The 12,803-nt window shown below is 40.5% G+C and overlaps 1 protein-coding gene across 10 annotated transcripts in view; it reads right to left on the bottom strand.

Moving 5' to 3' along the window:
* Positions 1-11,346, bottom strand: part of ASXL3 (ASXL transcriptional regulator 3) — a 189,979-nt gene extending 178,633 nt beyond the window's left edge. For 2 of the 10 annotated variants that reach the window (XM_043889021.1, XM_043889020.1), the window contains exon 1: positions 11,156-11,346. In XM_043889021.1, coding sequence (XP_043744956.1) covers positions 11,156-11,209 — 54 coding nt within the window. In that variant the 5' untranslated portion in view covers positions 11,210-11,346. Of the gene's footprint in view, positions 1-10,542; positions 11,030-11,155 lie in introns of those variants that run through there. The other 8 variants (XM_043889019.1, XM_043889018.1, XM_043889032.1 and 5 more) reach the window with 6 other exon arrangements.
* Between the last annotated feature and the right edge of the window lie 1,457 nt (positions 11,347-12,803).

Below are 12,803 nucleotides of genomic sequence, written 5' to 3' on the forward strand. Positions count from 1 at the left end.
GGGATGGCACTGGCTATGTTTTACTTCTGATCCTTCTATAATCAGAGCCCACATCTCTGTAGTAACCACTCTCTGGTCTCCGTGGCCCTTCAAGTCTAAGGCTAGTAACATCCTTCTGCTGGTGATAGGTAATATCCCTGATTTGTCTATCTCTTGTTCTTTTCTTTTATTGTGCCCTAACTTTCTTTAATCACCCATTATAAGATCATGCCATCTGTTTCCTATAGCAACTTAGTCAGGCTCAAGGGGATAACATGAACCAGTTCTACCTTTAAAGAAGCAGCTGTGAATGTAATAAGGAGAATGAGTCTGAGTGGAAGCAAGTCTGGAGTCAGTAAAACCACTTACAAGGTTGTTGTATCAACTTAATGAGAAGATGGGAACTTCCAGGCACTAACATTAACTGGCACCTTCTAATGTCAGACACTGTACTTAAGTACCTTATGCACGTTATCTTATTTAAATATTCCAACCACTCTGTAATGCCATTATTCCCTTTAATAGACAATTGAACTAAAATTGAGAGATGTTAAATAATTTGCCCAAGGTCAAACACATAGTAAGTGGCAGAAATGAGCCTCAAACATAAATCTGCCTGACTTTTAGGCCTGTCATTAATCTATATTCTTTCCCAAACCCATACACTGCCTGAGTCAAGATAAATTACAGTGGAAATGGACATGTGTAACATGTAAAGACAAAGATTTGAAAATTTGAAGAAAAGGAAATAAAAGTGGCATAACTCAGTGATTATTGGATAAAAAGAAAAAAAAAATACATAAAGGCATTAATGATGACAAGAAGGTTTCTGGTTTGAGGAACTACAGAGAGGATGATGGCTTTCACAGAGAGAAGAAAAATGGGGAGCAGAATTGCTGAGAGCAGGAGGTGGAAAGAGGTGGGACATTCAGTTTTAATCTTCAGTTGCTTTACTGCCACTATGAATATATAAACATAGATGCTTCCACTACAGTGGTGAAGAGGCCATATACACCTTCTCATCAGCTTTCAGCAACTAAGGTATAGACTTGGGAACTAGAGTCTGACAATTAGATGCATCTGCCTGTGAATTTGCCTGGAGAATCCCAGGGACGGCAGAGCCTGGTGGGCTGCCGTCTATGCGATCACACAGAGTCAGACACGACTGAAGAGACTTAGCAGCAGCAGCAGCCTGTGAATTTGACTCTTGAGCCTTGGATGCAAAGACAGAGTCGACTATAATACATTCATATGATATGCTGGGAGCAACAGCAGTGTCCAATGTCAGCACTAAGTCACAGAGGTGACCATTACTGTGTTAGCGGTGCCCACAGCCACAGTCCAAGTAGACTGTTCTTGCAGCATGACTGTGTGTATTTCTGCTGCTCATCCTCTATTGATCTCTGCTGATTTTTCCAGCCTTCTTTTTTTTAAAGATCCTTCCTGATGACCATATAAACTACTTAATGGCCTCCAAAAAAATCTCATTTTCTATACTTAAGTTAGCAAGAAGTGGTTTCTGTTGCTTGCAATCCACAATTCTGACCAGCCAAGCCAGCATATTCACTGCTGTATCCTGTTCCATATTAGGGAAGTCCTTTCCACACTGTATTTAAATCACTGCTAACCCATAAACTAAACTATTAGATGCTGTGGGAACACTTAGAAGACTTCAAAGAATTCATGGCCTGCTGGGGACACAAGACAATATAAGTTCTATACCAAAACATGATTAAAATTTTAAAGTATAAAAAGTTTAAAAGTTTAAAAAGTATAAAAAGTTTACTATTTAAGAAAAGTATGGAAAGGAAATGGCAACCATTTCCACTATTCTTGCCTGGCAAATGCCATGGACAGAGGAGCCTGGCTGGCAACAGTCCACAAGATCACAAAGAGTCAGACACAACTGAGCAACTAAACACAGGCTAAAAAGTAAACTCTAAATATCAAGCATAACAACAGAAAGACAAACATTTAAGACAAAGCATTAAAACTTCATAACCTCAAGGATAAAGAGAACACGTAAAAACTCTAGATACAAAAAGCATATTACTTCTTTAAAAAGTAACAGTGAAACTCACCACAGACAAGACATTACAACCACTGATTCAAGAACATAATGAAGAAACATCTCCAAGGTACTAAGGATAAAGCAACTGTCAACTAGACTTTTATAACTAGTTAAATTATCAGTCAAAGGTGAGAGCAACATAGAATATCTTAATTTTTTCCTATCAAGTTTTTCCATTTATTTTCTAATGGAAGATGAGCTGAACTTTGTGAGAATAAAAATCTTTTTGAATTATAATCCACACATTTGATGGATAATACTTCCTAAAGGCCAATGTTGATCACTTTTGTACACCTAATCTTTTTTTTTTTGGACACCCAATCTTGACTACATTAAGATTAAAATTATGAGAACAGAGAGGATTGGGGGAGAGCGTATGGATGATTAGGAAGGACTGGCCACTGGTTCACTTTTTATTAATTCTTATAACTTCATATGAGTCTTCATAACTACCATAAAACACAAAAGCTTATTAATCAAGTTTTTAAGGGGTGGACAAAACAAAAACATTTCAGAAATGCAAAGCCCCTGAACCCAGAGACCCTCAATTGATTTTTTTAAAAAGCTGTTAAAGGAGGCAATTTAGAGTGAATGCAATATAAGAAATAAAGTTGAGCATGGAAGTTAATAAAATATGTTATTAATTTATGTCATATTAAAAATAACTGCTGTGTTTTAAAAGAATTTAAAATAAATGTAAGGAGGCAGAAATTACTACATGATGGGAAGGTTGGTGTGATGTATAATGGATAAAACATGTTAAATTCTTGATACTATTAGGGAAAACACTCATATATAACTTTTAAAAAAGGATTTCTAAAGTTAAAATGAGTTTCCCATGACCTGCTGAACTTTAACTTAAAGGTAATCACAAATCTATAAGTAGAGGAATGATTAAGATCAAATCTGTTCTAGAAATTTAATACAGCTTCACAAAGTAAAAATTTGGAAAATTAGGTTCAGAATTAGTTGGAAGGTCAGCACTCCGTAAAACAGAGAATGAAAAGAGGAGGAGTTAAATGTGAGCTATAATTAGAATTTCCACCCTTCACAGATATTATTTATGCTCATACAGGTAAGTGCCCTCCAGACAGGAATGATACCCTTTCCTGTTGTGCATATTTGTGGGAGGTTGCCAATGAATATTTAACTGAACTGTATGAATTTCATTTGGAATATACATAGTGCAAGGAGATAAACAATAAAAATCATTAGTATAAATCCAAATTTAAAGAAAAAATCAAGGCTAGAGTTCTTGTCATGGGATACCTGCCACTGAAGTGGGTGAGACTGCTCAGAGAGGAGAAAACTGAGAATAAAGAGGAGGAGGGAGACATAATTCTGAGATATAGCAACATGAAGAGGGAAACAGAGATGAGACCCTACAGCAAGCAGGAAAGAGCAATAGTGATGCGAAGAAAACAAGTAAAATATCCAAAGAGTTTAATTCAGAATGTTTAATTGAATTTCCAGAACTGACTCAAAAGAGAGTAAGAGGACCAAAATAGACTAAACAGGGAATTCAGGAATGACAATTTCTGATCGTGAGATTTTGAAGATATGACAACACATGTTGTAAAGGAAGGAGATTTTCTTATAAACAATTTTTCAAATAATGATTGTCTGTTGTGTGTGCATGGTAAGGAGGGGGAGGAAGGGGAGGGTGTTGGTGGGGCATACAGAGTCCTGATGGTCCAGACACGGACTTAGTTCTGCAGTCGTGTCAACAAGGTTTCTATACATGCACAAATTACATGTGTAGTCATTTATTCTGGAAATTAAAAAAAAAAAAATAAGAAAAACCAACAGCTTCATTATATATCATGTCTTCTTCATGACTAAGCTGAAAAACAAGCCCAAAGACCCAATCTCAATTTCTAATTTCTTGAATTCATTAAAACAGGTTTCACTACATGAAAGTTAACAAAATCCTGAAAATGCCATCTGTCCTCTGAATAAGATGAAGAGGTCCCTCCCATTCCCTTTGTTAAGTCATAAATCATACACTCAGAAATCAACTGTTGGATTAGTAAAAAAAAATTAGAACATTTGCCCCCAAAAAATCAATTTTGGAATTATTTTAAAAATCATTAAGTTTTTCATGGACTAATGTATGCTACAAACAAACCGATAATAAACAACTGTTATCATAAAGTCAATTATACATCTATATACTTAGACAAAAATCTTACAAGTTCTAAGTTTGTCCATTAAGTATAAATTCCACTGCCTTGGAAAATTTCTCAGGTTCTAAAAGTTCCACCGAAGCTAAGGTCTTAGACGTCATTTAAGTTGTATATTGCAGCCATTAAAGTCAGTGTTCTGACAAGCCCTTTGGCTCTAACCTCAGGGCATGAATTTGCCCTAAAACTACATAAGAATGTGTCAGAGGGCTACATGTCAATCAACCAGGAGAAGTGCCTATTCCCAATTTGGCGTTGTCAGTTGCTGACATTAAAACCAGCAACAGTTAATTGTTACCGTTTCAAGTGGGACTAGGGAGGGAAGAGAAGAGATAGGTGTCTAAGTTCAGGCAGATAAAGCTGTTAATTGCTACCCTTTTATGTAGATTTGTTTAATAATGAAAACAATGTGGCTAATCATATAATGTTTCTATTTGTTCCCCAAGGGCTCTTCAGGGAAAGTTTCAGTCAGGGCTAGATTTCCACAGCTACCAACTGTGCCGGGACAAAGGCAGAACAATCAAGGCTCTCAGTGCTGGCAAATAGCAGAAAGTCCTTCTATAAGATGCCCCCCCCTCCCAGTCCCACCAGGAAGGAGCCAGGATCTGCTCCAGAGGACCTCAGGGGTGGGGGAGAGTGTATTTTAAATTATGAATTAACAACATCAGCAGAAACCGCCATGCAAAGTTTTGATGCTTAAAAAAGGGGGGAGAGAGAGAGAAATGAAAGACAGGCAATCTGAAAGGTGGTCAGTAAGTCTGATGGAGGCTTGCATCCTCCCTATGCCTCCACGCTACAAATCAGTTAAATTTACATTAGTTAAAATGCTTGTATTACTTTTAAAATATCAGACAGCACAGAATATTTCAAAGGACTTATGCCAGCCCTGCTCCTTAAAAAACAAGGTGAAGATACTGGACTCATCATTAAACCACACACTAGGAGAATGAGTTACTGAGCAAACCCCTGCTATCTATGGATCTCAAGGGAGTATATTCGGCAAATGAGTGCTCTGCATACGTTTTCTACAAATGCAATGTATAGTACTTACTAATGTTTACTTTTCCTCATTTGGAAGACTATGTCACAGAACAAAGTTGTGTTTTTTTTTTAATAAAATATTTCTAACATCAATTTTGGTTTTAGATTCTCCAAGTGACGGAGTTCCCTCTCTATAAGGAATAGTAATTTGGGAGTATGTATGTATACTCTGTGTTTCTACTACCCCACTACCCCATCAGCCCCATGCTACAATTTACAATATCCAACTATTTTAAAATGACTTTTTGAACCCCTCTCCAATTGAGTCACAATCTAATTTTCAACTTTACTGCAGTGCAAGTTCCCCGCAAGTCTGAGATTTCTAGACTGGCCTGTTCATTGTCCCCTGAATACTTCCTCTCACCTGACACCATACCTTTGTCCATATAGTTCTCTGTTCCTAGAAAGTTTCTATCATCACCTGTTTAATCTTACTCATATTCCAAGGACAAATCAAGCTTCACTTAATCCAGTAAGCCTTCTTCAGTCAACTTCTCCCTTCTGTAAATCTATAAACCAGCACCTCTTGATCATCCATGTGATGCCCATGGATGGTGTCTGTCTGATCAGTCACCCTCCAGGTTCGCTCATCTCCCCCACTGAACTCTACACGCCTTCAGAATATAAGTTTGTATCGCCCCTGGCATTTGACCCATATGCTATGTAGGAGTCCTCAGAACATTCAGGGACCAAACTTCACATTTCCAATGCATTTCAGTGACATGTTAAATGATTACATTATTAAAAATTAAATTTAATTACTGTATCAGTTTGTTGTTCTGTGGTGAAATTCCTTTACAGGTATAAATCTACAAGTCTAAAAGCTACCATATGCTCATCTGCGACCAAAGAATTTGTCAAAGAGAAAAAAACTTGAGAAAGAATTCTTAAAATTCTCTTTCATGTCAGCAGGAAATAAAAAATTAACAACCTATACACTGCCCCAAGTTCACATCCCTCATTATTTCAAACACATTTTCCCCCCCAACTTGAAACTCCTTTTTTTTTTTTTTTAGAGAGGCACAGAGCTTGCTAACTCTTTTCCATCTTTGAAATTGCAAAATGAAAATTTAGGTTCCATATCTGAAAGAAAGATGATGATATAGACATAAAGAAATGATGCTATGTGTGAATCACAGAAAACAGCTGAAGCAAGCCGACTGAAATGTAAGCTATTGAAAATAAAATTCCATTTGCCAAACACATCAGCCAGCCTCTTAAACCGGTGAGCACTGTCACAGTTACGCTCATGCGCACCTTTGGGGCTTACCCCGAACCACAAGCCAAAATGTTCTCCGCTGTTACAAAGGCCTGGTCCTAACCTAAAATCCAAGTACCACTAACATAGTGAGAAAATGCCAAAAGCAAGACCAACGCGCTCTGCTCTACCCTATGTTCATCACCCCTGAAAAATTACATTTATTTCTAAAATACAAAAACAAAAGGCAAGGCAATCTGTAAATGAACAATTATGAATTCTTTTCTGGTTTAACAGCGACCATTACCATTCAGTTTTATTTGATAAAAACCCTAACAGTTTATTTAGAATATAATGCATTATGCAAAAGAATCTTCACTGTGCAAAAGATTCACACAGATTTCCTTTAATTAATAAACCCCTACTTAATTTTTAATACAGCATGATTTACAAAAGTTCAATTTACTTAAAACCTTCAGTAACTCTGCTAAGGCATAAAGGAGTATGTGCCTGCTTTTTTCCCAACAATGAGGCAAATCTGCCATTAAAATTTTTTTCCAAAGGTCACCTTGAACCCCACCCATCCCCCCCAAAAAACCCACTGATATTCATTATCTGTGTGAATGTATCTAAACCACAAGCAAATAAATCAGCCATGTTACCAAGCACAAAGCTATTGAAGATTGTTAAGATTTATTTTCAGGTGCCAGTGAGACTGAACAAAGATTGTAAGGAACAAAACAAACAGAAGGAAACTCAGGGAACAAATTAATACATTGAACCATTATCTTAACAGCAGCATTCCCTACAGAACAAACTGATGAAACTATCAAAAAGCACTTCTCAAAGCAACAACATTTTTGCATGTCAAAAAAAAAAAGAAAGAATTAACCTAGACTAAATATATAAATAACAGTATGTTCTGTGTTAAGCCAGTAACAAAGAAACCCCTTAGTGCAGTAAAACAAAGTCCTGTCAAATCCCCATTTTTTACAAAGAAGCATGAAGATCCTTTCACAATGGTTTAAACTGTATTTATAGTAACAGAGTGAAGACTTGAGATAAAAGTCAAAAGGATTAAAGTCAAAGCCCCAGCTCGACATGAGTTATGGTTTTGATTTTTATTCTTATTGTGGGCTACAAATATTAAGACAGAAGACACTTCCATGTGATTGTGGGATCCTCTGAGACTCTACAACCTTAGACGAGCAGATAAAACAGATGAAAATGCATCTGGTTTGGGAGCAGACTCCATATTAAATGGCCCTGCGCTAAGTAACAACCACAACTGCAGAAGGCCGAGGGGGAGGGGGAGAGGCTGAAGGCTGAAATTTCTGCAATTGATGCAGGGCAGAAAGAAAAAAAAAAGGGGGGGGGGGCAAAGATGTCATATTACTATTTTTAAATGGCAGCCTGTTAATAATCACCACATTCCTGAAAATACAGGGGAATTATGCCACCAGTCCTTCTTTCCTAAGATAAACAAGCCCACCACATCCAAACAGGACATACTTCTATGAGAAAATTGGTGAAGCTTGATAGCTACATCTCCATCTAAAACAAAATCCCTGGAGCTGCCACTCAGTTTACAGATTTGGATGCTGGATACTTTTCTTACAAAGAAAGAAAACCAAAATTTTGTTGTCGAAGGGAAGTTCTCAGTTACTCTGGAAAGAACTGCTCTTCCATATACATTTTTCTTAAAAATGAATACCAAGTTACACTTCAATATAAGCTTTTGGTCTCAGTTCAAAAAATCTATTTTGCATTTCCTCTGCCCTGATATCCTTTCGTTCAAGATAATCACATGCAAACACACATACATACACACCAGTAGGATGTATATATGTACATATATATATACACACATATATATAGATATACACACATATGTATGTCGATATATAAAAGTATACATGGCATATTTTCAAAGATTATTCTTAATGTTAATTTGGATACTTTCTCTTTAGTTCATATATTGCAAGAAACACATACTGAGCTGCATATTTTCTATCGATCTTTAGTCTTTAGTTTTAAAATCAGACATCTGGTTTAACATTTGATGGAGAAAAGGCTAAAAATTCTTCACCACCACCACAGCAAAATCAGCAGTGGCAGTGTGAAATATAAAATAGGACTTCTATCACAGAAATGCACACACAAAAAAAGGCATTTCTTTTTCATTGAGTATAATACTACCACTTTCAAAGAGTAAAAATATTTTTCATGCAAGTTTGGAAGAGAGTTTGTCTATATGCATTCACATAACTATAAAGAAAATATGAAAAACTGTCACTATTACCCAAATGGAATCATTTCTTCTTTTTTACCAAATAAGTTAAGAATGATCATAAGTCACTATTATAAATGGCAAATTTCTGAAAAAGATATTTACAGTAACAATTATTTGCTACTTTATTCAGTATTTTATTTCAACTGTCACATTTTGAATACATACACATTTGTACAACTACCAGGGGAAAAATAACTTGAACCAAATTGAAAAATTACCATAACTACTAGTTCAATATGTCTGGTTAAAACAGAGACATCTGGTCTATCATTAATTCTTTTGTGTTGATGACTCCTAGTGTGTCTTTTCCCATCAATGAACTTTGCAAGAGGAAAATGAAACTTTTAACAAAAAACATGTAACTCTGAAACCTATTTTGAGATTTATGACTACAAGACAATTAAATCAAATAAAGTGTAGTACTTTCAAGAATAGCAACATATACTGATTGAATACAAATGGTGAGCTTTAAATTCCATCAGAATACTGTTATTTATTAAGAATTCTCTGCAGGCAGATATAGCTAATTCATGAACCATTATTTTAAAATATTTATAAATCAACTCATTGTTCACTTGTTTAAAATACATACACTGAAGCTCTATAATAATACTTGACTGCCACTCCAAGGAAGTGGAATAATGCATTTTCAGAAGCGGTGCACACTCCCCACACAATCCTGAATTAATGGCTGAGCAAACAATAAATAATCTACTCTCCTCTAGCAAAAATCCAGTGATAACATCAATCTGGCATTTACTTAACACTGCTTACTTTTCACATATTCCTTACAAATAAGTTCACTCCCCCAGATGCAGTTCATTAGAGAATGACTATTACCTGCCCATTCATCCACGGAGACTGAGTGATTTAGCGATTAACAGGACCGCAGATAAAGAGTGAAATCATAGCATACACTATTACAAACTAAAAATGAATAAAGGGGCCCGGCCACTTCAGCTACCAATAACTAGACTGCAATTAAGAAGGACTTCTGTCACTTCTGCGCAGGGCAATAGGGCCAATTATCCAAAACCCTTTGCCAGAATCCAGAAACAAACCAGCAAGGCCCTTCAACCAAACTCAGATAATTACTTTTGACAAATGTTCTCCTTGAACATGATGTAGTTACTCAAAAGCTTAAAAAACAAAACAAAACAGAACACAGTTATAGTAAAACAATCTTTACAAAGTCAACCCAGTAACATATCCTGGGGTTTTCAGCTCCGCGCACCCCCACCCCCACCCCCGCTGCATGCAGTCTGCTTTCTTTTGGTCAATTTATAACAGATACTAAGTTGGTGAATAAATATTTAATTTATGCAACCGAAAGCCTGAAAGGCTAAGCTTCAAATGTAATGCCTTACATTCCCGTGAGACACGCTGTACAGAAATATCCTTTAAAAAAAAGACAAAAAACCGTTTACAGCTGTCCGTTAAAAGAAGATGAAGAAAAAAAAATAGAGAAACCCACACGTACACAGACATCAAACCAAAGACGCCGACGCCCCTCTGCCAACCAGCATTTCTATAGAGACATTCTTTCGCTGATTAAAACGTAAGCTCCGAAAGGTTAAAGAAAAGGAAAAGCAGCGAAGTAACACCGCCCAGGAAGCCAGCAGCGAAACACACCTAGCTGTACACTCTTAATAACCCCCCACTACAAATGACACTGACTCAACTTCACGGAACAGACACACACACCCGGACACACACACTCACAAATGGCACACACGTGCACGGAATGTACACACAAACATCGGGCTGAGCACAATACCTACAAACACCAGCGAACTTGAGCCACACGAAACCTGCACGTATCAGTGTGCATACATAATGCACACGACACGGCACACAGAGGCGCCACGACGGAGCCCACATGCAACACGCCCCACAAGTCCGGGTCGGACACACGCCGGGCATGCACGTGTGAAATGTATGCACTCACAAACGTCGAAACCCACACAGACCGTGCACGGAGAGTTATCGACGGAATTCCGGGGGGTGGAGGGGCCGGGAGGGAGTGGTAATTGCCACACAAAGGTCTCCGGAGCGGCAGAGCGCAGCGGAGCGCGGCCGAGCGCTCGGAAATTCCCCGGCGGAGGAGGCACGGCCGAGCCCCGAGAGCGAAGTACCCGGAGAAGTGTCCCGGGCGGTCCCGGGCGCGGCGGGCGCCGGGCTCCCCGAGATAATCGCTGTGCCCCTCCGCGCGCGCACGCACACATACACACACACACACTCACACACACACACTGGGGCCCCCGGGCGAGCCCACTCCCGCAGAATAACAAAGAGCGGGAGCCCGGCGAGCTGGCGGCGGCTCGGGCTGGAAGCGGCCGTCTCCGCCGGCGCGGGCCGGCGCGGGGCGGCGGGCGGGGGGCGGTACGTACCAGGCGGGCAGCCTCGGCCCAGGTGCGGTCCTTCTTCTTCCTCTTGTCTTTCATGTTTGCATCTCATTGATGGTTCTGCTGATGACGTGGGGGATTCCACGGGGTGCTCGGGGTTCGGGCGCCGAGACAATGACCCAGTGACCCGGTGACCCGCACTCGCTCCGCGGGGGGAGGCGCGCGGGCGGCGGGTGGGAGGGATGGAGCGAGGGGGTGGGGTGGGCTGGGTGGGGGCGCGCGGGCGGCGGCGGCGGCGCGCGACGGGCGGGCCGGGGGCGGGGGCGGCGGCGGCGGCGCGGCCGGGGCCGGGCCGGAGCCGGGGCCGGGGGCGGGGGCGGCGCCGGCCGGGCTCGCTCGTGCGGGGCTTGCACTGCGCCGCCGCCGCGGTGACAGCTCCGGGGATGCTCCGCTCGGCCCCGCTCACAACAATACACTCTGACGTCACGGGGAATGGCGACGCGGCCGCACACTCGCCGCGCTCACACTCGCCGCGCTCACACTCGCCCTCTCTCGCGCGCGCACACCCGCGCACACTCGCCGCGCGCCCCCCACTCCAGCCACGCCCTGAAACCCTCGCGAGACCCCTCTCCCTCCCACCCAGACTCCGAGCCCCTCCGGGCGCTGCCCGCTCCGCGCAGGCCGAGCCTCTCCGGCTCCCTTTGGGCCAGCCACCGCGAACACGCGGGCCTTCGGAACTTGCGTACGAGTCCGCTCCACAACTCGACGCCTCTGTCCTGTGCGCACACACTCGCTCGCACACTCATTCTCTCTCTCTCTGCACTGCTCCCCTCTGCTGGACTCCTTTAACCCTTTTCCGCTGGGCTAGGTAGATTCCTAGAGCCTGCAAGGGGGGGGCGGGGCGGGGGGGGGGCGGGAAGCCTCTTCTGATATAGAACTAATACTGAAGGTGCAACTTGACACAATGTTGAGCCCCTACATCATCTAAATCAATGTGAGACCAAAGCGCGGTGGCCGTGTATCAGTGCCGTGCGGTGTCTTAGCAGTAGTTATTTTTAATAGTGTCCAGTCATCATTCTACAGCGTAAAACATGAGAATCTAAACAACTGCTCAGCTAACGCTTGTGTATTTTAAAATTGTTTGTAATGGCCAGGTTTGGGGTGCGTGAAGAGTTGGACTGTTAACCTTGCTAGCGAACTACCAAAAAAAAAAAAAAAAAGTGTTAAGCCTTGAAAGTTTATTGTAACCTTTCCAACTTCTTAGATCGCTGGTGAAGTGTTTAGGTCAGTAAAGTTATTGTTACGCCAAGAAAGAAATGTCTCTGTGACCCACACATTAATTATGTGGGTATTTATCTTGGGTATCTAAAAAAACAAAAGGAGCACTCATTCTGGATGATTTATGTACGGTTATTTCCTGACTGTAATAATAAAGTATGTAAATAGTAGTCTTGTTTTTTCATATACATTATCTCATTTCATCCTCAAAACAACGCAGTTAAACATATATTTTTCCCTCTACTGCACAAAAGAGGAAATGAAGCTTAAAAACATTACATTGCACTCAAGGTCTCTAGCTAAATCAGTTCTGAATCAAACTCAAGTCTTTTGACCCTAATCCCATATTGTTTCTATTACTCTAAACTGCAATGCTTAAAAATAAATACTCCTAACTTGAACATCTAATGAAAAG

Source organism: Cervus elaphus, chromosome 27, assembly GCF_910594005.1.
Source record: "Cervus elaphus chromosome 27, mCerEla1.1, whole genome shotgun sequence".
NCBI lineage: Eukaryota > Metazoa > Chordata > Mammalia > Artiodactyla > Cervidae > Cervus > Cervus elaphus.